Consider the following 25,453-nt stretch of genomic DNA (forward strand, 5'->3'; position numbering starts at 1 on the left):
TAAAAAGATAGTAAGTTATGCGGCCATATGTACAGTACGCTACCCCAATTAAGAAGAAAAAGGCAGAAAGGGGGAAGAGGGAGCTAAGAACAGACAATAGTATCTGCCTGAACATAGATAAAGACACCCTTGGAAGAGAGCACAAACTATCCCCAAGGGTGGGAGACTAGGCAGAAGGAGGCCCTCTCTCTACAGCTTTTGTCCTGATTTTTTGAGACATGTGAACTACTGGTTTAAGTAATTAAAGAAAGTGATTTTTTTTTTAAAGGCAGCCCATGACCCCCTCCCAGGAAGTGTCCTGGACAAGGTGATTAACTTCAGCACCAGGTGCTAACACCTGGAATGGTTCCAGGTGCTCCACTTTCCAGCTGGTGTGTTTACTGTTTGAGGACAAAATCTGAAATGGGTTCAATATTACTTTAAAGTATTTTTAGTGTTCAAATAAGCTTAGAGGGCTGGACAAGAAAAGGCACTTTAAAGAACTTTTCAAAAGTAGTATTTTTTCTGAAAGGAATGTGACAATCTACATGCAACATTTTGTACCCAATATAGTAATACAATAAATGTTGCTCACATACAGAAATCTGACATTATTTCAAAATACTCAAACATTAGTTGCTGTTAGGTCTTGTAGCTTTCAGCAAAATCAATGCAGAAACCTCTAACATAAAGATTATGTTTAAAACAGAGCTTATGACAAAGTAAGTAATGATTGGACATCACACCAAAACACAATCCCCCGCCCCCCTTTTTTGTGTGAGACAGGGTCTCACTCTGTTGCGTAGGCTGGAGTACAATGGCATCACCCTAGTTCACTGCAACCTCAAACTCCTGGACTTAAGCAATCCTTGTGCTCAGCCCCCTGAGTAGCTGGGACTAAGGCAGAAGACCCCACACCCAGTTAATTTTTTGTAGAGACAAGGTGTCACTATTGCCCAGGCTGGTCACAAACTCCTCACCTCAAGCGATCCTCGTGCCTAGGCCTCCCAAAGTGCTAGGATTACAGGCATGAACCACCATGCCCAGCCACATTTTCTTATCTCTGGATGGCACCTCTTAGGTAATTTGCACTTTATTCAACTAATTCTTTTTTTTTTTTTTTTTTTTTTTGAGACAGAGTCTCATTCTGTTGCCCAGGCTAGAGTGAGTGCCGTGGCGTCAGCCTTGCTCACAGCAACCTCAAACTCCTGAGCTTAAGCGATCCTACTGCCTCAGCCTCCCGAGTAGCTGGGACTACAGGCATGCGCCACCATGCCCGGCTAATTTTTGCTATATATATTTTTAGTTGTCCAGATAATTTATTTCTATTTTTAGTAGAGACGGGGTCTCGCTCAGGCTGGTCTCGAACTCCTGACCTCGAGCGATCCACCCGCCTCGGCCTCCCAGAGGGCTAGGATTACAGGCGTGAGCCACCGCGCCCGGCCTATTCAACTAATTCTTGCTAGAAGTCTAAAGATTTTGCAAGAGGAATTAATCAAAACTGTTTCTTACTATACAACAGATTCTCCTAACCATAAATACAAAAAAAAAAAAAATCAAACCATAAATGTATACATTGCAAAAAGATGTTTTGCTTTGGATTTGCTTTTACCTACTGTTTCATTATAAAAATAATACATTTATAGTTTTTGGTATAAAAAAGAAAAAAGCACTCAGAAGAATTTAAAATGAAAAGTAGAGAGCCCTCAAAACATCCCCAGCTCCTCAACTCCTGAGAAACAATTTCTCAAGACTTCCTTCTAGAAATTTCCTACATATACATTAGCATATATTTTTTTACCCCTACAGAGGATCTAATTATCACTTTTGCTCTCAATCCTGACTTTTTAATTTAATGATACTCAGTCTTATCTTCCCCTCTTAAGTACCTATCATGCTCCTTCTCCCAGATCTGCTGCAATGGCAGGGAACACAACTACTCTTCTGATGAAGCCTCAGTGATTTAACCCTTTTTTTTCTAAAGTGACTTTTGGGTCGTACTCAGCGTTTTACAATCTCTACAATAATTAACTAAATTAAAGAAAAGGTCTAGAGTTAATATGAATGTGCTTAGAAGTCCTACCAAGCAAGAAACTAATTTGTCCTTTATCTGATTGGTGTCAAAGTAGGTTTTTAACCTACAGGCATTTGTTTATCAACTAATAAGGCAGGTAACAAAAACCAGAGGTTTTAAAAATCTTTTCTAGGAACTGAGAAACTACAAACAGAACTTTGGTGTGAGCTGGCTACACCACATGTGTTTTGGTAACACTAACAAAACCCCTAGTATTCTTTGAGATGATGCAAAATTTACGAAAAACTTCAGTTCTTCCTATTCATATAATGTAGTGAAAACACTGAAATCATTTTGTGTTATTCATCTAAGTGCAGCACCATTTTACCATTAAAAATAAGGACTTTCAGAATGAACCCTGCGCTTCTAATATTAATAATTTCAACCACTCTGAGATATTTATCAGTCCAAAATGCATTTATAGGGGAATAACATGTATAATGAGCTACTTAGGGTAAAAAACTATGCATAGTAAATCTCTAGAATGATACCTAAGAAACAGCAAACACTGGTCGCCTATGGGGAGGGGAACAACCAGTGACTCCAGAAACAGGTAAGATGAAGGTTTTTCATCAAATATTCTTGTCATTTGTTGGAATTTTGGACCACATGACTATATTACCTAGTCAAAAGAATTTTTAAAAAACCTTTTAAAGAAAATTCTCACGTTTGTACAAAAATTTCCTAATGTCTTAAGAAACAACACTAGTTCCAATTCCTAAGTTGGTTTTCACAGGGCCCTTTTCCCCCCAAAAATGAGGCTTGAGGAGGGGAAGGCAGTTGTCAACTCTCTCTGCAAATTTGAGCTTGGATAGAAAAATACACCTTGGAAAGAGCTGATGTAGACTTCTGGGAAACAAATCACAAGAGCTTCCCCCAAGTAGCTCCCGTGCACAGGATGGGTTTCTTAAAACTGTTTTTTAAGCCCTGAAAGGATGACCCAGACTCCTTGGTCTGACATTCAAGGCTCTCAGTGACCTTACCTCACCTTTAGATGCCCAAGCTGAGCCCTCACTCACCCTTCAATGAGCACCAGTGTCCTTCCTCTGACAAGTGTCCCCAATCACCAAGCCTGAAACATCTGGTTCTTTCAGACACTGATCTCAGTTTGGAATGACACAGGCATGGGTGGAAGACTGCTGGACGCCCACCCATAACACTCACTCAGAATTCCAAGAGGAGCAGCTTCTAACATCACTGTTATCACTAGGGCCTAGCAGAGCACCCCACACATTATATGCATTTAAATATTTCAATAAAAAAAATGAAATGGTAAAGTTGAAATTGGAGCCCAGGCCCAAAAAACTCCCCAGAGCAGGACCACACCATTAGCCTCCACCTTCTCAGAAGCAAAACCATGAGGCCTCCTAAATTTTGATAGCCCAGTGAATGTAAACCAAAAACAAAACTGATTTGCAAAAACTGTTACATGATCAAGAGTTTATACCTCTAGACCTTCCCACTGATTTTTTTGTTTTTGGGGTTTCTTTTTTGAGACAGAGTCTCACTCTGTTGACCAGGCTAGAGTGCTGTGGCGTCAGCTTAGCTCACAGCAACCTCAAACTCCTGGGCTCAAGCGATCCTCCTGCCTCAGCCTCCCGAGTAGCTGGGACTACAGGCATGCGCCACCACGCCTGGCTAATTTTTTCTATGTATTTTTAGTTGTCTAGCTAATTTCTTTCTATTATTTTTAGTAGAGATGGGGTCTCGCTCTTGCTCAGGCTGGTCTCAAACTCCTTGAGCTCAAACGATCCACCTGCCTCAGCCTCCCAGAGTGCTAGGATTACAGGCGTGAGCCACTGCGCCTGGGCCTTCACACTTGTTATTCATGCTGTTCCCTATGCCTGGAATAGTTTCACCTGCCAGCTTCTATCCATCCTCAGGTGTCAGCGCTCATGTCACTACCCCCAGGTGGCCTTCCAAGACTCTTCAGAACAGGCTCAGTCCCTGTCCAGTGCCCCAGTCAATGCACAGTACCTCCCCTCCAAGGTCATACACCACTGCAGTTACCTGCTCAGGATCCCATGAAGGCAGAGACTAGGCATGTCATGTCCCTGCTAGATCACCAGGGCCTACACCACAGAGTAAATGACTGAATAATCCTGAACAGACTGAACTAAGCCATGAATATTTTTGAGACCATCTTCAAAAGTTGGTCTTTTTAAAGGAACTTAGGTCATAAATATCTTAAAGAAAACTCTAGACAAACAGGATAAGTAAATGTACTTAGAGCTGTGTAGTCTGATACACTAGCCGCTAGCCACAAGTGGCTACTTACATTTGCTTAATTAAAATTAAATAAAATTTAAAATTTAGTCCCTGAGTCACACTAATCACACCTCAAGTACTCAGTCACCACGCATGGCTCGTGGTCCCAGCACTGTGCAGGGTAAAGAGAGACAGATCCAACATCACACAAAAGACTACTGGAGAGCACGACCCAGAGATTACCACGAGAACACAGGCATCTCAAACAAAGGGATGTCCAAACCCACTCTCTTACTGTTGGGAAGAAAAAATCAGTTTTCCCTTAAACCTTCAGAGTCTCAGAAAGCATCAGCAAAAGCTAAAACACTGGATTCTCTCTCAGTAATTCAAATGATTCCCTCAGAGATTTTCAAGAGAAGTTCAACTCTGGGCAGGTTGTGTTCTTCAAACAAAAAACGATTCTTTCAAGACCAGCCTGAGCAACAGCAAGACTGCATCTCTACAAAAAATAGAAAAGATTAGCTGGACATGGTGGTGCACACCTGTAGTCCCAGCTACTTGGGAGGCTGAGGCAGGAGGATCGCTTGAGCCCAGGAGTTTGAGGTTGCTGTGAGCTGTGATGATACCACTGCGCTCTAGCTGGGGCTAGAGAGTGAGACCCTGTCCCACGTCCCACCCCCGACCAAAAAAAAAAAAAAAAAGATTCCAACAGTAGTAATTAACCAAAATGACAAAACCTATTAATATTTTATGTCTCTTTATTATTTTCAAAGAAGATTATTTACTGTATAAATAAATAAAATTTAATGTAAAGATATCCACAAATTAGAGGAAAAAATTCTTTGTCCATCATGGGATAATTTTTACTAGTAAAAAACATAAATCGCCCTATCTAAAATATCTAGGAGAATGGGAAAACAGTAACTTCCATTGAAAGAATTTCCTATTATAGAATCTGTAGGAAGAGAAAATTCTCCTAATACAGCATAGAGCTGAGTCTGTCCCTTTCAAGATCAGCAGTAGCTGATCCAAGGAGGAAATGAAGCTTCACTGGTATTTCTTTCAATCAAGCAACCTGACTAAACTTGATAGTGATCCCAAGGCTATCTTCTCCTCTAACTCTGTTTTCTTAAAAAACCCTGTTTACAATTTCTCTGTACTCACTCTTCCCTTTTCTCTAACTCCTAACTTAAATCAAGCCCTTGTTCTCAAACAATAACTAGAAACACAGTTCCACTTAGAGTTCAATTTTCCAATAAAGAACAGCTGAAGTGCAAAGACTAAGTAAAGTGAGTCAAACTATTACCCAATTTGTAGGACGCCCGAATTTTAGCTCTTAATTCATTCTTTTACAAACTGGTTCCAAAGCTGCACCAGAGCTGGTACCAGAAGGGAAACAGGCAGCGCAGCAGCTTCCCATTTACTCAGTGAGAAGCTCCCACGGGCCTGGTTCCGGGTCAGGCTACATCATCCTCATCCTCACTGGCCTGAGAAGCGGGTGATGTCTAGTACCTTCCCATACAATTAAACAATAATAGCTGCCCAACCTGCTGTATGCCAGGCGCCACAGCAGACCAATACGCCAAGCTAATCAATGCGGGCAGAAATGGAATAATGTAGGGGAAAAAATCCCTTTTATTCATTTTTTTATCTGAGTCTTATTTTTAGAGACAGTGGTCTCCCTATGTTGCCCAGGCTGGAGAGCAGGGGCTATTCACAGACACATTCATAGCGCACTGGGGCCTTGAACTCCTGCCTCAGACGATACTCCCACCTCAGCCTTCCAAGTAGCCAGGACCTGCACTTGGCTAAAAATCCCTTTTGGAGATCGAACACACACACACACAAACATATCCTGTCCCCCAAAGCTCAAATGCGAAGTCACTAGCCCAAGTCACAGAGATGACGAGCTGGGAGCCGGGGTTCAGCGTCCACTCTGAGCTAAAGCCAGGGCTCCCTCCTCAGTACGCTGCCGGCCTCCAGTATAAAAAGCTCTGACATTTCCTTCAACTCTGAGTCATAGTTAGAAGGTTCTACTTTTAATCAGGTGACAAATACTCAAAATATTTTAATCCAAAGGAACTGGGTCAAGCTCTTATAGTCCATAATTGTCAAAGCAAACCCTAATTATTTTGATAGATTTCTATAGCTCCTGAGTGTCACCATTCAGCTTGTAATCAAATACCAAAATCTGCTTAAATGTTGTACATGCCTTCTCTACAAGTTATCATAAAGAACAGTAGCTTATTTTTCTTTGCATTTCATTGTCTACTCTAACAATAAAGCTAAAACATGTATAGGTGGTAGTTTTGATATGAAAAATACAAACTATTGGGGCGGAAGAGAATTTTTTGAATTACAAAAAGAATTTGCTTTATAACAGAATCGTACAACCCCATTAAACAGCTCATTTTCTCTGATTATAGATTATTAAAAGTTGGATTTAGGTGCAACTGTAAGAAATACCTACTGTATACAGTACAGGCATATTAGAAAGAGTGGCAAATAAAGAGATTTTCAAACAGTAGCAGACAGGACACCTAGAAATGAGAAGGAGAGCCAGATTTAGTCAAGTAGAATTATTTCCACCATTAGATTTTACTATTCTTAGCAATGGTTCAACTAAACATTCTTTTGATTAATGGAAATAAAACATGGGGGAAAATGTCACATGGGATGATATCGAAGTATTTCTTAAGGGTAAGTTTTAAAAACAATTTGACTTTTAGACACGGATCTCAAAATAGCCTTGCTTCCTAAATTTAGAACCAGAAAACACCCTAAAGGCAGTTTTTTAAAGACAGCAACAGTCATTATCTATACTGTCTAAGAACGTTTTTAAAAAAACAAAAAGGGGAGCCACTCTTGCTCGCTTCCATGCCGTTCACACCCCTTCTCTGTGCGCCCTCACGCAAATCTCTTCAAGTCAAAGATGGAACCTGACCTCGCCAGGGTGTGGCTACAGGACCCTGTGTGAGGCCCTACAGTAGCACTCCTGTCAGGGGACAGAAGCCCCCAGAGAAAGTTGGATGTGCAAAAGCCCCTGACAAGTACTGGTGCAATGGCTCACATTTGTATATCAATGACTTGCTGCAATGTGAGAAATTCCCTAAAGGCTAAGCTTACGACTGAATTGGGAAGGCTGGCATCCTTTCCCCAGTTAAAGCAGGAGCTGCCGACAGCCACAGCAGACTCCATGAGCCCGTGAGAAGTGGAAGGCATCCCGAAGAGGGGTGTATCAGGAGGAAAAGACCTCAGAGGGGGCTGAAGGGAACACCAGGCATGTGTGCTGAGAACCAAAGGGCATGGCCAGGAGTTTGCGAGCTTACTAGACACTGTCTGGAGACAACCAGAACTGAGACGCAATCCACCAGGCTGTGATGACACCACAGGAGCCAAGAAGCACCATGTCACAGCCAGGTGCTTCTCCCAGCAACCCAGAAGGCATGGAAAACATGCTGGCTTCCCTGGGCTGGCTCAACAAGAGGACCCACCAAGTTACTCCTGGTAGTCCAAGCCCCGCTGCCTATCCCAGAGCCTGCCTTGGTGCTGCCCCCAACTCAGGCATCCAGCCCTGGGCTTCCATTCTGCACATGGGACATTCAGGGAACAGCAGGGGAATAAACGAAGCCCTCCTCAGATTGCCTTTTCTGACTCAGGCATTTTACACTTGACTGCATTTTGTATTCTTTCCTCAAGTTTTGCCTCTGAGTCTTATCTCGTCAAGACAGTTCTAAGCTACTCAAAGGCATCCATCAGAATCCTTTGTACACGCTACTCCTTAACAGGTACCTCAAAAGTGAATTATAATATACACAGTAAATAAAAAGAATCACACACTTGTTTGCTACTTAAATAGTCCATGGAATATGCTTCAAAACTATCAAGAATTTTCAGGATGCATGATACCACTGAAGTTTTTGTAATTTTAAAATGTCATGGCCATCATGTTCCTATTTAAAAAAATACAATCCAAAATGGAGGCAGAATCAATGGTATTGATTACAGAATTCCTGGCTATCTATCTGCTGAGAGGCTACACTTCAACAGATGTGCCTCCACATGGGCCTCTGTGGGTACGAGCACATGGCCATTGTCCTTCCAGGACTACTGAGAAACAGGTCTCAGCACAATCCCACTAGCACTCCCAGGAAGCCCTGCAACTACGAGGCACACCCACTTTCTCTGGTGACTCCAGGGCCAGCTCCCGCTCACTGAGCATTTACTCCAGACCAGGCACTTCCACACCCCGGCGCAGGCTACCAAGACGGGAACCATTATTTCCTCTACTTTACAGATGAGGACACCGAGGCTCAGAGAGCTGATGTATATGACCCAAACACCCTCTGGCCCTAGCACTCCTAAGGCCAGCCAGGCCGGTCGCATGGAACTCAGGATCAGGGAAACAGAACAGATCCAAAGACTGGTGGCAATTAGCTTAAACGTAAAACTTACAAGAAGAATATGAGAACTCTGAAGGGCAAATACTTCATATTCTTCTACCGATCCCATCAAATATTTCCTGAGGGTCTACTCTGTCAGGCACTGCCCCAGCGGGGGAAGACGGCTGTGGAAAAGCTCTCCAAGTCCTCCCGAGCCACTACCTTCCGGTTCCCCAGGAAGGAGGGACATCAAGGGCCTGAGGTGATGGAAGAGGGATGAGAAATGCTACCTGGGCCACTAGAGCAAGAGAAGAATAAGATGGCAAAAGGACAAAGATAAACTTAGTGAGGTGACCTGGCTTTCCATTAAACTCACCTGATTTTAAATAAAGAAGTACATAAAATTGTTAAAGGGAACAAAAAAGACAGAGGGAGATTCCTACCAGGCGTTGACGTGCTCCGAGAGTCTAATGCTGCTCACTAGGGCTTCACTTTGCGGCGCTCAGAAAACCTGTGCTACCGCTGGTTTCCTTAAAGCCTTCATAGCCAGCCCAGACTGGGGCAGTCCTGTGCTCCCAACAGGTGCTCCCAATGGGTGCTCCGAGCATTAAGTGCCACATTACATGAGGCTCACCAAACTGCAGCCCACGGGCCAAATGCCCGGATGCCAGTTCTTGTAACTAAAGTTTTCCTGGAACACAGCCATGCCCACCCGTTTGCTATTGTCTATGGCCCCTCTCTGCTAACATGGCAGTGTTGAGTAGCTGCAACAAGAGACCATATGGCCCACAAAGCCAAATATGTACTCTCTGGCCCTTTGCAGAAAAAGGTTGCAGACCCACGTATTACATAAAAAAGGGTTTTAGGTCAATTAGGCTTGGGAATGGTGCAGTCTTCTCTGGACGACTCACAGTGTACATCAGCACACTAAGGCTCTAGGAGTGCCTACAGTTACGATCAACCTCACTAGAGCACAGACTCTTTTGACAAACACCTCTTACTGTGCCCACTAGTTTCTTGGAATATATGCGAAGTGCTGGTTTGAGTAAGATAAAGAGGTGGTGCCCTCACTGTGACCCAAGAGCTAAACTGGCAAGCTTACCTAATCTTCAAAAACTCACAATAAGGTATACTTTGTCTTAAGGTAACATATACTTTGGCAAAAATCATTTTATAAAACTATTTTGTTTTCAAATACATTAAGTAAAAATACAAAGTCAGCACTTATGGAGCCCCAAGTAATCACATACCTTGTCACACAATTACAATGCATAACTCAGAAGCTGTAAAAACACAGCCTAACAATCTAAGCATCCACTTCCAATTGTAGGATTAAGCCTCAGTCCCCTTATAAGTCATTTGCAATTATGTCTAAGAATTACAGAACCAAATTTGAATGTTACACAGGAGTGAATCTCCATCTTTCAACTGACCGCTGAGGCAGCCCCTTAGTGTGACTCGTACTCACTCACCTTCATCCCTGAACTTCAGATGGAGCCACCGTTCTCACCCCTCTCACAGTTATTCAAAAGTCCCTCCTTTTACAAGCAACAGCAAAGCAAAATCATGAAAAACCCTAGCCCCAGAACTCTCTATGAAAACTTCTACTGCTATTTACCCAGAACTTAGTGATAAGGTAAGCAACGCTGACATTCCTGGAGGTAAACAGGTACGTGAGCCCACACGCTTTAGACTAAAGATAACACCAGAAACAGAGGGAAAAGGGGGAGCCCTGGCCCGGCTCACAGTAGGAAGAACACACCCCTGCTCCTTGCCACCATAGGTGGTTACAAACTTTCCCCCTAGGGATTCAATTCACTAGCTGGAGTGATGCCATTGAAACCTGCCGAACATGGCAGGCTCCTGGGTTCCCAGTTCAAGCAAATTCAATGTTGACAGATGTAGATTTACAAAATAAATATATACAACTATTTACTTTAACGATCTAAGTTGGTACCGGTTTTGACCCTTGATGTCTCAAGTCTTGTTCCTCACCTAGAAATTAGCAATAATACTACCCTCTCTTCACAGGATGTTTTGAGGATCAAACTGACATGATGGGAAGAAAAGCACTCTGATATGTAAAGTACCGCACACACATCGAAGATCATCATTTGGTTGTAAAAGGTATTTTGGTTGGTACTAGTATTCACCACAAGCTTTCTTTAAATACGCTTCTCTACTGCATTTAAAGGGATTCACCTTATAAAATATAATCACAACTGCCTAGGGCCACTTATACAGCACAGGATGAAATATACCTATGTTCGATTTTCAGAATGCAGTTTTTAAGAACTTTTTAATAAATAATCTGTTATGTGCAAATGTTGCCATAAAGCTAATTGAAAAAAAAAAAGGTCTATTGCTTGCCTGGATATTTATTTCTGTTATACTTTTAAATCATAAATCTCTGCTGTTGAAAGACACTAATATGCCATTTTAATTTGGACATATTAAATAAAGAAGTTTCCAAAACACACAACTAACTATATACTGGTAACACAAAGTCCCTACTTCTTATAAAGGATGCCGACTACAGGAAGATTACAACTGTGAGAAAGTGTTTAAGGCTTCAACCTAACACAAGAAAATGCTACTTCATCACCATCTGATACCATCAAATTCTGTGCCACTCCAGAGCACTGTTTATTGGACTAAATAGTACTGTTTCCTCCTTCTTCCTCTCATTACCTTCCTTTGGGGCACATTCTCTATTTCTCCATCATCTCTGCATGTCCTTCCCAGCCTTCAGCAACTTCCACTTGTCATCAGTGGCAATGACATTTATCACTCTGAGACCGCTGCCTGACCTTATTGGGGAGTTCTGTGTATACATCAACATGCCCCTTGATGGACTGCAAACATCCTGCAGGGAGCACCCTGGCTGATAAGCTCCTGATGTCAGGGACGCTCTTCTCTCAGTTCGCTGCTACCCCCCCCACAGACACAGGTAAGTGGCATCAATGGCCCCAGAGGCCAGTCTCCACAGTCCAAGTTGCTCCTGATTCTCAGGCTGCCAAAGCCACCGCCTTCCCCTCCTCCGAACCCCTCAGCTCTTCCCAAGCACAGAGGTCGCCTCCCTCAAATTTGATCATATGTGCAGGGCACACACCTTGCTCCATCTGGCCCAATTTTCTCCTGGGAGCCTCAGAGACACTTCCCCCCACTAAAACAGGGTTGATTCCCTCAAAAATGTTATTCTCAGGTCTCTCTGTCCCATCTAACTAAAGCCTCCACTCCTTTGAATGTATTTAATGTAAATACTTTAGTCATTTTGAAGATCTCTGTCCATCTCATTACTCGGTACCTTAGACTAGCAGTTACTCCAGACAAGGTTGTTCCTTATTTGATGTGCTTGATGATGACCCCTTCCTTGGTCCCCCACACTAACAGACTCTTTCAGGATAAGGTGATGGTGATGAATATGTAACTGAGGACCCAACTTAAGTATGATCATGATTTTATTCTTTTGATTATTTAAATCAAAGCCATTAAAAACTGACTTTTTTATCCCACATTTGGACAAGTAAAAGAGCCTCTCTGTGCCTTACAATGGTCAAATTTGGGAAGGAAGGGAAACAAGTGGTTAAGTGGGGAAAATCCTTTCTGATAAACTTTGTTGTGATTAGCAGCACATTAAAGTAAATATCTAACCATCCAGTAACAGAAATTACCCCAAAAGGCCATCCTTTGGGCTCCATCTTGGTAACAGCTAGATGTACACAGCAAGACAAGCGTCTTTGTCTTTTATTACTAATTTGCCCTGCCTTTTAAGACAAAATCTATAATAACTTCATTTAACAATAGCACAGCTGCAACGCCGTTCAAGTTACCAGTTTCAGAGGACAAGCGTCAAAGCTGGACTTGCCTGCTATGACCTACTCTCATACATGGGCAAGATTAACAAAGCAATGGAGATCTTTTTGCAGCAAAAGGGCATTTAAACTATAGTCATTTCCACATTTCTCACTTCAATATGTCAATTTTACAAAATTAATGTCAAACTCAACTTTTTATCTGTTAAAAAGCATTAGTGACTTTTATACACCATGAGACTCATTTACTCCTCCCCACTGTTTAATAAATTTTAGCTAGACAAGAAATCTTACAACTGGTTTTTTTTTAATCCTTTCTCTCACTTCTACATTAGCTAATATTAAATTAAATGCTACTTTTCATAACTGGATTCCAGGAATTGTATTGAAAATGAAGCCACAAAATTCAAGGTTTGTTTCAAAAGTAGAAATAGATTCTGAATACACTAGTGGTCCAACATAGAAATATTTCCACAAGTTGAACAGCTGCATCTACGGCAAATCTGAAGGCAGCAATGTAATTCAATTTGGATCCATTCATTAGGAACATTTTCAGATGCTGCTACTACAAAACTGTACTGGAGAAATGCAAGCTGCGCTAGAGACCTAATTGTTCCCAACAGCACACAAATTTTTATTGCAAAGGCAAGCTCTGAAAGAGGAAATACAACTAGCTTGAGTTACTCTGAACCAGCCCAGAAAAACTCAGAATTACTGAATGAATAGAAAAGTAAAATACTTCTCTTAGGCACCTGATATGATTACCTAAGAAAGTTTCCAGGGAAGCTGTTAAATGAAAAAAAAAAAAAAAAAAAGATTTATTCAGTGTTTTGCTAAATTTCTTTTTAAAAATTGGAATTCCTACATCCCTTGACATAATTTTTTGTACATCTACACTGTAAAAGCAACACAAGCTCAAATGGAGACTGCAGCCCAAACGAATTCAAAAATCTGCTGTTTAACTTTCTTTTAAAGTTATAGATGCAAATGAAACACATCACAGCAACTTTGATGACATCTTGCTAACGAAGTTTCGGGTTTTGAAAAATGGAATGACTAGTTGACCAAAAAAAAAAAGAGTTTTCAAAATAACTTCTAAGCACCTTTCCAAGGAACACATTCCCAGAAACTTCTCAGTCATAACTCCCAAGCTGGCGGCTGCTATGAGTGTCCTCCGATTGCAGCGCTGAGAATGGGGTGCCAATCCCGAAACACATCGGAGTTACCTTTCGCAGCAAATCTTCCTTTCCCTAACCATCAAAGGGACCCTCCGCTGTCATTCCTCTAGACAGCCACGCGTGTGTCGACACACGGCAGCAGATGGATGCGTACGGCATTACCAAACAAAATCCACACGCTCCACTTTACTTTTCCCTCTCTCGGAGGGCCATTCGGTTTCCACGCGAGGAGGCTATCAACTCCGGGGAAGCCGAGCGCACCCAAGCATGTGCTGCCCCACTCGGGCGCAGTGACAGTCCTGCGACAAACTTCCAGCCCTCTGGCGGGGTCGAGAAGAAGGGGCTGCGGGGCCCGCTCCACACGCCGCTCCCGAGCTCGGGTCTTGGCGACCGCGACCCCAAGACGCCCGGGCACTCCCCCTCCGCGGGACGGCCAGCCAGCCCCAGCCCCGGCCTCCCCCGCGCCCCGCCGGCCCCCTCCTCACCTGTGCTGTCATTCGCCGAGAAGCCGGGCGAGCTGAGTTTGGCTCGTTTGGGGTTGGGCGGACCGTCCACCAAGTTCTCGGCCATTGTCACCTGCTCGCGAAAACAGCCCCGAGCGCGGGCGGCGGGGCCGGCGAGGGCCCGGGCGGGGGTCGGGGGCCCGGCCGGCTGCGAGGCAGAGCAGCGAGCGCGGGCCGCGAGCAGGCGGGCGGGCGCCGAGCGAGAGGGAGGGCGCAGGCCGGGTGGGGGAGGCGGCGGCCAAATCTCAGCCACAGCAACAGCGCCCCGCAGCGCTCACCGCCCGCCCCCGGCCGCCGCCGCCGCCGCCGCCGCCGCCGGCCGCGGCCCCCTCATCCCCTGCCCGCCTCCCGAGCGCGACACTCCGCGGCGGGGGCGCCCCGGCGGCCCGGCCGCCCCCCCGGGCCCGGCTGGCAGCGACGGCGCCCGGCCGGGCGGCTCAGGCTGTCCCCGGGAACATGGTGCCGCCGCCGCCGCCGCCTCGCTCCCCCCCCGCGCCCCACTTAATGAATTCGCTCGAGGCCCGAAGACGAGAGGGCTCCGGGCTCCGCTCCCCGCCCGCGGCCCGCCGCCGCCGCCGCCGTGAGAAAAACAATGCGCCGAGCGGGGTCGCCGCCGCCGCCGCCGCGGCCCCCCCACCCCCCGTTCCGCCGCCGCCGCCGCCGCTGCCGCCGCCGCCGCCGCCGCCGCCGGGCTCCGGGAGGCCGAGCAGAGAGGCGAGCGGGGCCGCCGGGGCGGGCGCCGAGGGCCGGGCGGAGCGGGCCGGCCGGGCGGAGCGGGGTGCGCGGGCGGTTGTGGGGCCCGGGACCGGAGGGGCCGAGTAGATCGCGCTCGAAGCCCCGGTCGGGTCCGCGACAAGATGGCGGCTGTTGATTCCTCAATTAAAAAAAAAAGAAAGTTTTTTTTCTTCTCTTTCCAGAGCCTGAACGGGGAGGGGGAGGGGGCGGGGCACGCTGGTGCGTCACCCCCCCGCGGCGTCACCACGCACGGCCCCCGCCCCGCCCCCTCCACCTGCGCCGGCTGCGGCGGAAAGAGCCGAGCGCGCTCGGGCGGAAGGGCCGAAGGCGCGGCCGGCGTGCGTCGGGAGGCGGGCGCCGTGCGGGCCTGGCCTGCGGGGCGCCGCCGCGTCGGGGCTGAGCCACCACTTTTGTTCTGACGGCGACCCGGGGCGAGGGCCGGGGCGAGGGGGCCGGGAGCGGCGGCCTGGCCGCGCGGGTCGGGTCCTCAGGCGCGGAGTCGGCGCCGGCCCGGGCCCGCCAGTCCCGCTGGGGCAGCTCTGCCCCTCGCCGCCCTGCCCGCGACCCTCCCCGGCGACGTCGGGCGGGCACGGCCGGGGCGACCCCAGCCCAGGCCGCGCCACGCCCCCTCGCCGCGTGCCAGTGATGTGGAACGGCCTCTGGGGGTTACAGACCGCCCTGGGCTCCGCGGACGAGCGTGTACAGATGGGGAAACTGAGGCAGGAGGGGTAGAGCAACTTCTCCAAAGTCCCCGAAGCAGGAAGCGGCGGGATAAGGATTCCATCCCCGGCCCCCAAGTGCAGTGCGGGGACGCAGGGCTGCCGAGCGCCTGTTCCCAGCCCGGAGGCGACTGGGCCCCAGGTCCGACGCCGTCGCCTGCAAGAGGAGGGTCGTGAGCGCTGGCTCCCGGCCCGAGGGGGCCCCTTGCATCAGGGCGTAGGATCTAGACGTCCCAGGTGCGCTCCCCGCCCTGGACAACCGCCTGCACCTCTCGGGTGCCCCAGACAGTTACGGGGCTCTCGAGAGACCAGTACGCGTGACCGCTGCCCGCGGACACTGCCAGGAAAACCTAAGGTGATCCCATCTCAGTTCATTATAAACTTGCCCGGCTCTTAGAGGGATCAGCAACAACTCTGTTTCCTAAGCCAGAAACCTGTGAGTCGGCGCGGACTCCTCCCTCTTCATCCACGACGCAACCGGTCTCCCTGTGCCCACAGCTTTACCTGGGGACACGGCTCCTCCTCCCCGGCCCACCGCTCCTGTGGCGTCCCGCATTGTCCGGGTGGCTCCAATGGCAACTTCTCCCCTAAGTGTTCTTTGCCCTCCACGTTTCTCCTCACGTAGCATCGGAGTTAACGTCCTGAAAAAAGAGGAAGGGGAAGAAATCTGTTTAAAATAAATAGTTCCTATACATAGAAAAAGAAAGCACTGCACATATAGTCTGGTTTTTAAAAGAGAACATATATAATATAAAGTCTGTTAAAAACTTATCTGTATATCGTGATTGTCTTTGAGTGTCAAGATTGAGTGATCTAATTTTTTTTATTTATACTGTTAAAAATCTCGTGCTGCCCCATCCCTCCCATCTGTCTCTTCCATTGTCCATCATTCCACCATCACCATCTCACTCCCACTCAGCCATTAGGAAGTTCTCATCACTCAGGCCTTTTTATACTTTTGCAAATTGTGTTCCCTACACTGAGAACATAAATGCTTGGCAAACTCTAACTCATCCTCCAAGACCCAGTTCAAATGTCACCTACTCCAGGAAGCCCTCCTAGCCCACTCTATGGCTCTTGCATTGCTTCTGGGCATAACTGTGTGAGAGGGCATGAAACACACCATTTCTTTTTCCCCCCATTTGTTCATGTTTTTATATATCCATCAAATGTCTCTTGAGACTCTCCAGAGGGCATTGCCACTGTGCTAATCCTCTGGGCAAGGCATAAAGAAATCCCCACATATTCGAGGAGTTAGATTAGCAAGCCCTGGAGATCATAAACAGGTGTATTCAAGAAGTCAATCTGCACAGGAAAGGCAGGAAGTCTATCGAGTCACAGAGTGACACAGGGCAGGCAGCACCTTGTATCTGAATGTGCCTCTGGGTGTCCAGCTCACCATGGCTCTGTGGGCTCCGGTCTTAGTCACAGTACAGTGCCCTGCAAGAAGTATTATACATTGTCAAATTTGATGAATAAGTGATGAACAGTATCAGGTCCCCTGGATCCCAGAGGCCTCCAGGACACTGAGAAGGGTGGGCCCCAGCCTGAAGTGGCTCCAGACCACTGCCTCATAGAGTGGACACGGTGTCCAGCCACCTGGAGGCCTTAGGCAGGGCCTGCCTTGGGGCAGTGGAGATACCATGCCCCCGCGGGGAGCACTAGGTAAATGGTTTCCGCAGCACTGTGCACATGCGCTCAAGCCGTTCCCTCCCTCGTGGGCAGCCATGGTGCAGATTCTTACTCCATTTTACAGAGGAGGAAACTGAGGGAACCCAGTCCCGATGAATCAGAAGTAAATGACCTGGACATGGCAGGGAACACAGGTCTTCAGACTCCAGACCCCTGCACTTCCTGCCTCTCCTCGCTCAACCCCAAAACATACATCCTGTGCAGTCCCTCTGGCTCATTGTTCTCACTGGTATCATTGGGATAAGATCCTCTAGTATTCCCTGATATCCGTTTTTTCTGTCCTTTCTATTTCTTCTCCCTTCAGCCTGACTTTCATCAAAGACCCCTGAGCTCAGATGTTGACAGGGAAAGAGCAAGAAGGAAAGTGGTTCCTGCCTGCACATCCTCAGCAGGGGGTCACGCTGGCGCTGGCCGCTGAGTGCCTTAGCTATGCCACCCTGCCACGCCTCCCACAGTCCTGGAAAGAAAAACCATCCTCATTCACAGATGAGGAAATAAGGCCCAGAGGAGGACAAGTGACCCAGCCGCTAAGGAGCGTCACAGGGTGCACACCTAAGGCTGTCTGCTCTTTCTACAAACCTCCCCCACTCCAGTACCAGAGAACACGTGAAAAAATGACCACGAATCCCCATTTACAGAATGCTCAGGGCTGCGAGAGTGAGGTGGGAACAAGTCAGAAAAGGTTTCCCGAGAAAAGTTCATTTGAATCCATCAATGGAGAAGCTGGCAGACATTATGTCTGTCCACGCAATGGGATATTATTTGGTCACGAGAAGGAATGAAGCATTGACACGTGCTACAGTGTGGATGAACCTCAAAATCATTGTGCTGAGTGAGAGAAGCCAGACACAAAAGGTCATCTATTACTGTACATGATTCCACTTATTCGAAATGTCCGGATCGGGCAAATCCATGATCAACGGTTGTGGGGCCGAGGGGTGGGGAGCGGTGGGTGATAAAGGAGATTTGGGGACAAAATTGTCCTAAACTGCTTGTGGCGATGGTTGCACAACTCTGTGAATATACTAAAAGCCATTGAAAGCTGCACTTTAAATGGGTAAATCGTATGGTATGCGAACGGCATCTCAATAAAGCTGATTTTTAAAAAAACAATTTGGAAACAAGGAAGAGAGAGACAAAGCAATGCGGAGAGAGGCAGAAGGAAACAAGTTCGGGATCTTGCTGGGGGAGCAGCAAAGGGAGCTGTCTGGTGGAGCAGTCGAGGAAGGATCCAGGGGTTGGAAGTGATGCAATTGGGATGTCCCAACTCTGGGCTGAGGGCTGAGCAGCAGGAGGAAAATGGAAGCTGAGATTCGCAGGCTGACCTGGAAAGAGAGGAAACTGACAAAGGGAGAGACTTTTCTCCCAAGCTCCCGTTGCACACCCAGCTGGCTCCTGCCCCAAACAGAGGCCACAAGCTGCCACATCTGCTTTCTCTCATGTGCACTGGCTCCCATCAGCTGCTGGAGCTGGACACCTGAACGCAGGACCTGCGACATAATTTGAGGGGCCCAGTGTAAAATGAAAAGTGCGTCCCCTCGTTCAAAAAGTATTAACAATTTCAAAATGGCAACAGCTGAGCATTCGGGACACTGTGCATTCTGAGCATGCTGAGTTCGGGACACTGTGCAACTGCACAGGTCACACACCCACGAAGCTGGCCACGCCTGGACATTGCCATCCCTTGGTACTACTTTCTCCCTCTTCCCCTTGTGTCACCCACCAAACTTTCCCTTCCTCCCTCCCAAGGAAGATGTCTGCATATGATCTGGCCCCAAAGCCACCAGAACAAAGGATGAGGCTAGGGTTGCCACGGGGATCCATAAATTAATTGCATCAAGGGATGGGGGGGCTTAGAAACTTTTTTAAGAAATGAAATTTGTTGCAATTTGATCTCCATTGTCCCTTTCTAGGCTTATATAGATTGAAAGATAGCATCAGATTTGGACTTTGCCTTCAAGAAATGCAGAACAGTGGGGAGAAAAATGCAAACACAACACACATTGAAATGATGAGAGGAGAATACCAGTCAGACCAGCACAGAGCAATCATAACTGACACCCCCAGGGGTGGGAGTCCCGGGTGGGGTGGGTGACAGAGGCATGGGAGACAAATCCCAGGAGGGCAGGATTCCAGCGGGGTCCTGGCAGAGAGAAGGCAGAATGTGGTCTGGTGGTGGGAAGGGAGGTGAGATCCTACCTGCTTCAGCAGGGCTGGGGTTAAATCCCACGCCTACTGCTTTTTTTTTTTTTTTTTTTTTTTTAGTAATAGCTGTGGCAAAAACAAATCCCTTCTCACCTGCCAAGAGAGGTGAGTTGCGGTGAGATGAGAAGAAGGGTCTGGCACAGGGAAGGACTCACAGGGCAGCTGCTGTTGGGGACAGCGGGCTAATGGGGGCTCCGGGTAGGAGGGGCCCCTTTCCTCTCTTCCTCCCTCCACTGGGGGTCCCTGATTCGGCCCCACCTCTTCCATTCCCAGCCAAGCTTGTTGAATCAGTTGTCTACATGAGCTGGACTCACTTCTCCTAAGCACCGTTTTAATTTTTATTCATGAAAAATTTCAAACAACAAGTTACAGAAAATAATACACAGATGCTCATGTAGACATTACTAGGGCTAAACAATGTTTACATTTTACCACCTCTGCTTCAGATTTTTTCTTAATTTAAGAAATAACATGTTGGTGGCTAATGCCAAATTGCTTCTTTTCACCCAACATTATGTTTTTTAAAATTGAGGTAAAATATACGAAACATAACCATTTTTGTTTGTGTGTTTGTTTGTTTTTTAGAGACAGGGTCTCGCTCTGTCACCCAGTGATTGTGTCACTGCAGTGCAGTGGCACAATCACAGCTCACTGTAGCCTCAAACTCCTGGGCTCAAGTGATCCTCCTGCCTCAGCCTCCTGAGTAGCTGGGACTACGGTGGGCACCACCAAGCCCAGCTGCTAATTCTACAGGGTGTCTCCATTGTGTAGAGATTGATATCTTGAAAGCAGTGATCTTTTGCTGAGGGATTCAGCTGGCTTGAGGTGACCAAATAGCCTGACCACTCTTTCCCACTGGGGAACCCAAGCCCAAGCACAAGGCAGCCTGTCAACATCAGCCTCCTGAGACAAGGGCAAGGTGAAGAAGAGGTACATGGAAGCGGCACGCAAGTTCGACCGGTCCTCAACTTTAGGAGGAATTTCCAATTAGCTTTCCAAAATGATTTTATCAATTACATTCCCACTAGCAACTTATGTTGTCCAATACCCACATCCTTGCCAGCATTAGCCATTGTTTACCAGACTTAATTTTCATTAATTTTAATTTTCCCCCAGCCTTGGGGGATGAAATGGTGCCTCCTAATTTTAATATGCAGTTTCCCTAATTACTAATGAGGCTGAGCATTTTTATGCACTTATTCGCTGTGGGGGGTTTATATGCTATGAATTGCTCATCCTTTGCCCTTTTGCTATTGGGTTGTTCATCTTTCTCTTACTCATTCCTAGGAGTTTCTTTTTAAATTCTGGATGCTAATCCTGCATAAATAAATAGTAGCTATTGTTTCCTGTTAGGCGCTTATCTTCTCACTTGCAGTATCTTTTGTCACACAGAAGTTTTAAGTTTTAATCTCTTCAAATTTATTACTGTTTGGCTGGGCGCGGTGGCTCAGGCCTATAATCCCAGCACTCTGGGAGGCTGAGGCGGGAGGATCGCTTGAAGTCAGGAGTCTGTGACCAGCCTGAGAAAGAGCGAGAGCTTGTCTCTACTAAAAATAGAAAAAAAAAAAATTATCCAAGCATGCTGACAGGTGCCTGTAGTCCCAGCCACTCGGGAGGCTGAGGCAGGAGGATTGTTTGAGCCCAGGATTGTTTGATTTATAATGTCAACTCTTGTCTTATACCAAGACCCTCTTTCTTCTGGTCAGTTGGCCTATTTGTATTACCTGCACCAACATTACAATGTTTCAAATGGTTCCAAGTTAGGGCCTCTCTTTGTTTCTGCAGAGGAGTTTCTCCCAACCGCTTCCTTTTCAGAGTTGTCTTGACTATTCTTGGCTCCTTGACTTTTCGGCATGAATGTTACAGTCCAATTTGTCAAGGACTATGAAAAAATAAATTGGGATTTTTATTGGAATTGCATTAAACTTGTAGATTAACTTGAGGAAAATTGCCATTTTAAAAAATAGTGTGTTTTCTACCAGTCAGCAGGCAAAACAGAGGATAAAAGAACATGGCACACAACACTATGAGACAGATGTAAGTGGCAAAAGCCAAACTATGGGAAACCCTGCAGAAATCTATCTTTCTTTCTTTTCTTTCTTTCTTTCTCTTTCTTTCTTTCTTTCTTTCTTTCTTTCTTTCTTTCTTTCTTTCTTTCTTTCTTTCTTTCTTTCTTTCTTTCTTTCCTTTCTTTCTTTTCTTTCTTTCTTTTCTTCTTTCTTTCTTTCTTTTTCTTTCTTTTTCACTCTCTCTCTCTCTTTCTTTCTTTCTCTTTCTTTTCCTCCCTCCCTCCCTCCCTTTCTTCCTTCCTTCCGAGTCTTGCTGTATCCCCAGGCTAGAATGCAGTGGCATCATCACAACTCACTGCAACCTCAAATTCCTGGGCTCAAGCCTTAGGCTTGAGTAGCTGCCTCAGGCTCCTGAGTAGCTGCAACTACAGGTGCCACCACATCCAGCTAACAAATACATTTCAAAGAAAAAAACATAAAGCGGATGAAGGGAGAACCTATAGATTAACAGACTCAAGCAATGTAACAGCCAATTGCATTGTATCTTGTATGGATCCTGATTCAAACAAATTCAAATAATGAGACAACTGGAAATTGAAACATTCGCTGGTATGGAAAGATACTAAGAAGTTACTATTAATTTTTTTAAAAGTTTGAGGCCGGGCACAGTGGCTCATGCCTGTAATCCTAGCCCTCTGGGAGGCTGAGGCGGGTGGATCGCTCGAGGTCAGGAGTTCGAGACCAGCCTGAGCGAGACCCCGTCTCTACTAAAAATAGAAATAAATTATCTGGACAACTAAAAATATATATAGAAAAAATTAGCCGGGCATGGTGGCTCATGCCTGTAGTCCCAGCTACTCAGGAGGCTGAGGCAGGAGGATCGCTTAAGCCCAGGAGTTTGAAGTTGCTGTGAGCTAGGCTGACGCCATGGCACTCACTCTACCCAGGCAACAAAGTGAGACTCTGTCTCAAAAAAAAAAAAAAAAAAGTTTGACAGTGACATTGTGATTATGTATTTTTAAATAGTCCTTAGCTCCTAGAGGCATAGGCTGAAATGTTTATAATCTATAAATATTATGACAATATAGAGAAATATATAAAGTGTAGTATGGTAACATGATGCCTGGGAGCAGATGGGATAATAGATAAAACAAGATTGACCAGGAACTCATCGTGGTTGAAGCTGAGTGAGGGGCACGTGAGGATTTGTTATCTGATTCTGTGTCCTTTTGTGTATTTTGAAAATTTCTACACTACAAAGTTTGTTAAAATATTGAAATATTGAGTCTTTCCATCCACAAACATGATATAGCTGTTCATTTATTTAAATTTTCTTCTACCTTGTAATAAAGTTTTGTAATTTTTTCCATAATGTCCTGCACATCTTTGGGTGAGCCAACAAATTTGCTAAACTCTCTTATTGGTTCCAATCATATTAATAATTTTTCTCTAGAATCTCTTGGATCTTCTATGTATGGATCTTATGTTTAAAAAGTAAAAAGAGGCCAGGCGTGGTGGCTCACGCCTGTAATCCTAGCACTCTGGGAGGCTGAGGTGGGTGGATTTCTTGAGGTCAGGAGCAGGTCTTCGATATTCAGGAGGCTGAAGTAAGAGGATAGAATGAGCCCAGAAGTTTGAGGTTGCAGCGAGCTGTGATGACACCACTGCACTCCAGCCTGGGTGACAGAGTGAGACTCTGTCTCTGGGGGGAAAAAAGATGAAGAAAAATGAGTTCTGAGAGAGATTAAGGAGATGAAGACTAAGAGGTTTGGGAGATGAAACACTGAGTTGGGGGATCAAGAATGATTCCCAGATTTCTGATTTGGGCAACTGGGTGCGTGGTGAGGGTATTCATTGTGACAGGGAACACAAGAAAAGTAGTTTTGAAAGAAGTTATGATGATATTGGTTTAGGACACACTAAGTTCAAGGATCCCGTGACATAATCAGAAAGACACGCCCAGCTGTCAGCAACACGTATACGAGTTAGCTCTAGACTGGAGGTGCACACTCAGGAGTCACCAGCAGATAAATGGCACCTGAGAAAGATGTGGATGAAATATTCCAGGTAGTATGTAGAGTAAGAACAGTGGGTCCAAGACCCACCCACTGATACGTTCTGAGCATGCGGAGAAAGAGTTGGACGGGGATAAGGAGGATTAGCAGAAACCAGTTTGGAAGTTACTGCTTTAGCCTTGCCGCCACTATGGTGGTTTAGACTAAGGTAGAGGAAGTGAAGACAGAGAGATCTGGATTGATTCCAACCATATTTAGGACTTATATTCAGGCATGGGTAAGTAGCTCCTATTTGATAAATCCTTCTGAAGATTGCAACTACATATTCTGGATGAAATATTTTGAAAATTACCTAAAGTCCCTGGAGAGAATCCAAAAGCAATACTGGAGGGGCACTGACACCTGAAAGAATGGACCTGCATTAGATATTTCACACTTCTATGGCTTCTCATCTGGAGGCTGCAGTAACTGCCACTCCAGCAGCTAAAAATGCCAATGGAAAACTCACAGTCTTATTGGTTTGAAGAACCAGAGGATAATTGTAGCTGCCAGAAAGTCAGGAGGAGAAACCAGGAATGAACAGAAACAGAACTGGAGAGCTCCAAATTCTGTGTACAAACTCTGCCCGAATCTCCGGCTGACTCATGAACAACGCATGCCCAAAGCAGACTCCAAGCTGAGGCTGAAAGAACTGGAGTTTCAGCTGCTGCCCACTTCAGGGAAGACAGAATTTGCAAATTGAATCCAGCCAAGTTAAGTGACTGTTAAAATAAATAATCAACACTCTTTGGAGGAAGATAGGATTCAGAATCTCTGGATTGTGAATGTATCATTCACAATGTTGAGGATACCATTTGATATTACTAGACACACAAAGACATAGGAAAATGTGATCCACCATCAAGAGAAAATACAGTCAATGGAGACTGACCCCAATATGAGCAAGATGTTGGAATTAGCAGATGAGGATCTTAAAGCAATTATTTTAAGTTGTATTAGTCTACTAGGGCTGTCATGACAAAACATCATAGACTTGGTGGCTTAAACAACAGAAATTTATTTTCTCACAGTTCTGGAGGCTGGAAGTCCAAAATCGAGGTGGCAGCAGGGTTGGTTTCCTCTTTCCTAGGTTTGCAGACAGCCGTCTTCTTGCTCTGTCCTCACATGGCCTTTCCTCTGTGAACGCACATCCTGGTATCTTTCTCCTCTTATGAGGACATCAGTCACATTGGATCAGGGCCCACCCATATGGCCTCATTTAACCTTAATTACCTCTCCAATTACAGTCTTATTGGGGGTTAGGGCTTCCACCTATATATTTGGCAGGGACATAGTTGAGTCCATAACATAAATATTCTCAAAGATTCTATATATAAAGGAATATATATGAGATATGCTATCTCAGCACAGATACAGAAACCAATCAAAAGAATTAAATAGAAATTCTAGAACTGAAAAATATAATATCTTTAATAAAAAATTCATTCTATGAGCTTAACAGCAAACTGTACACCATAGAAGAGATCAGTAAACTTGAAGACAGGACAATAAATCTATCTAAACTGAAGGTCAGGGAGAAAAAAGACCATGGGGAGGGGGGAAACACCAGTGACTTACAGGACAATCTCAAGTGAGTAATTAGAGTCCCCAAAGGAGAGGAGAGGAGAGAGAACTGGGCCACAAAAAGATTTGAAGAAATGATGGATAGAAATCCCCAAATTTGGTGACATTACATACAGATCCAAGAAGCTCAGAAAACCCCAAGCGGAATAAACACGAAGAAAACTAAGCACTTCACAGCCGAACTGCCCAAAGCCAAAGATAAAGAGACAATCTTGAAAGGAGACAAAGAAAAGCAACACAGTAGATACAGGACACCAAGGATCTGAATAATACTTTGCATCAGAAATGACAGCGGCCAGAGGACAATGAAATATCT

At 45.8% G+C, this 25,453-nt stretch overlaps 1 protein-coding gene across 3 annotated transcripts in view; it reads right to left on the reverse strand.

Moving 5' to 3' along the window:
* LOC123632318 (CREB binding protein) overlaps positions 1-15,056 on the reverse strand; it is a 133,562-nt gene extending 118,506 nt beyond the window's left edge. The window contains exon 1 of one of the 3 annotated variants that reach the window (XM_045542447.1): positions 14,122-15,056. In XM_045542447.1, coding sequence (XP_045398403.1) covers positions 14,122-14,206 — 85 coding nt within the window. In that variant the 5' untranslated portion in view covers positions 14,207-15,056. The remainder of the gene's footprint in view (positions 1-14,121) is intronic. The other 2 variants (XM_045542449.1, XM_045542448.1) reach the window with 2 other exon arrangements.
* Between the last annotated feature and the right edge of the window lie 10,397 nt (positions 15,057-25,453).

This window comes from Lemur catta, chromosome 2, assembly GCF_020740605.2.
Source record: "Lemur catta isolate mLemCat1 chromosome 2, mLemCat1.pri, whole genome shotgun sequence".
Classification (NCBI taxonomy): Eukaryota; Metazoa; Chordata; class Mammalia; order Primates; family Lemuridae; genus Lemur; species Lemur catta.